Source organism: Crocuta crocuta, unplaced genomic scaffold (genome assembly GCF_008692635.1).
Source record: "Crocuta crocuta isolate KB4526 unplaced genomic scaffold, BGI_CrCroc_1.0 scaffold882, whole genome shotgun sequence".
Classification (NCBI taxonomy): Eukaryota; Metazoa; Chordata; class Mammalia; order Carnivora; family Hyaenidae; genus Crocuta; species Crocuta crocuta.
The window spans coordinates 44,850-46,553 of record NW_027527833.1 but is presented as its reverse complement, the minus strand read 5'-3'; the positions used below and the strand labels follow the sequence as shown (position 1 = coordinate 46,553).

General features: G+C 33.6%; 1 protein-coding gene across 1 annotated transcript in view; it reads left to right on the top strand.

Moving 5' to 3' along the window:
- Positions 1-1,704, top strand: part of LOC144243498 (fibronectin type III domain containing protein 3C1-like) — a 51,979-nt gene that overhangs the window by 19,296 nt on the left and 30,979 nt on the right. Inside the window, exon 20 of the mRNA XM_077778602.1 lies at positions 863-1,012. Within this exon, the coding sequence (XP_077634728.1) occupies positions 863-1,012 (150 nt within the window). The remainder of the gene's footprint in view (positions 1-862; positions 1,013-1,704) is intronic.

Sequence of the window (1,704 nt, the reverse complement as noted above, 5' to 3'; positions counted from 1 at the left end):
GGATCTTGAGAAACTTAACAGAAGACCATGGGAGAAGGGGAAAATGAAGGGGAAAAAATAGTTACAAACAGAGAGGGAGGAAGGCAAACCATAAGAGACTCTTAAATACAGAGAACAAATTAAAGGTTGATGGGGTGGGGGGTGGAGGGGTGGGGAAAATGGGTGATGGGCATTAAGGAGGGCACTTGTTGGAATGAGCACTGGCTGTTATATGTAAGTGATGAATCGCTGGATTCTACTCCTGGAGCCAAGACTACACTGTATGTTAACTAACTTGAGAATAAAAAAATTTTTTTAATAAAAAATGTTTTGCATCCATGTGAATAGCTTCCCATTTAAACAAGCTCAAAAAAATTGGCCAAACTATTAAGCCACTTAGGTATCTTTGAACTTTTCTTCCATTTTTACTAGACACTAACAGAGGGTTTTAGCATTGACACAAAAGATTTAGTCTGATAATAATAAATGATAAGTCTAATTACAGCACTGTACAAAATCCAGAGACTACTGGAATTTGTGTTTGATCCCACTATAATCAATAATAATGTTAAGCAACATTAATATATCTAAGTTTGTTCTTTCTCAAGTAACCTATTTGAGAATAATTTTAACAAATTACAAACAAGAATTTATCAAATATGTGGGATTAGCCAATCTTTTCTCTTAATTTTATTTGAGCCTTTTAATGTCAATTACAGTGCTCTGTCTTATTTTTAATTCTTTCTATTCTTGTCTATATCTCATACCTTTTAATATATTATGAGTTTTGACATCAAAAGCTCATGGTGTAATTCTCCATAGTATCTAGTATAGTGACAATTTATAGAAAGAACTCAATTTCTGTGTTTGTTGCATCTTTTAGATTCCTGTGTGTAATGGTGCTGAAATCACAGATTACAGACTAGAGTGGGGACAAGCTGAAGAATCGATGCACTTGATATACACTGGCTCTTGTCTGAGCTATGAATTGAAAGGTCTCATTCCTGCAACTACATATTTTTGCAGAGTTCAGGTAATCTTAACAGTTATTTCAATGTAAACAAGACAACAGTTATTAACTTATGCTATCCACATCCATAATACTGGCACCATTTCCAGTGTAATGAATAAAAGGGAGTCACAGAATTCCAAATGTTAAATATTCCTCATGTTCAGCAACATCATTCTGAGCTTTTTCATCTGGCATTTAAAGCCCCACATAATCTGTAACCTGCTTTTATTCCAACTTGATCTGCCATTGTGTTTTCTACAGTTCTGTTTCCCAAGTTACCTTGAACTTAAAAATCGTCTGAAATGTTTGTTTAAAATAGATTCCTGCACTTCTACTCAGGCCTATTGAATCAAAATTTCTAATCCAGTGACTTGTTAATCCATAAAATAAAAAAGTACTGAAAGTGATAATTATCATTAATTAGGAAAACCATGAGAAACTATTTCAAACAAACAAGTCTATTCTACCACCACCCCAAGTATGCTTTGTACATTTGCTCATATCTTGTTTTTTGCCTGTCTTCTTCCATAAAACCAAGCTTATGCATAATGCTTCCCTGAAAATCATAGCTATAAGTGATTTCTTCCTCCTCTAAATTACTAAAATTATAAGACTCATAACTTTAAGATTTGGGGAAACAATCCAAATTTAGAATTGTCCCTATAAACTTCAGACATCAAATCCTAGAAGCCCCATAATACTAAGAATCTAAG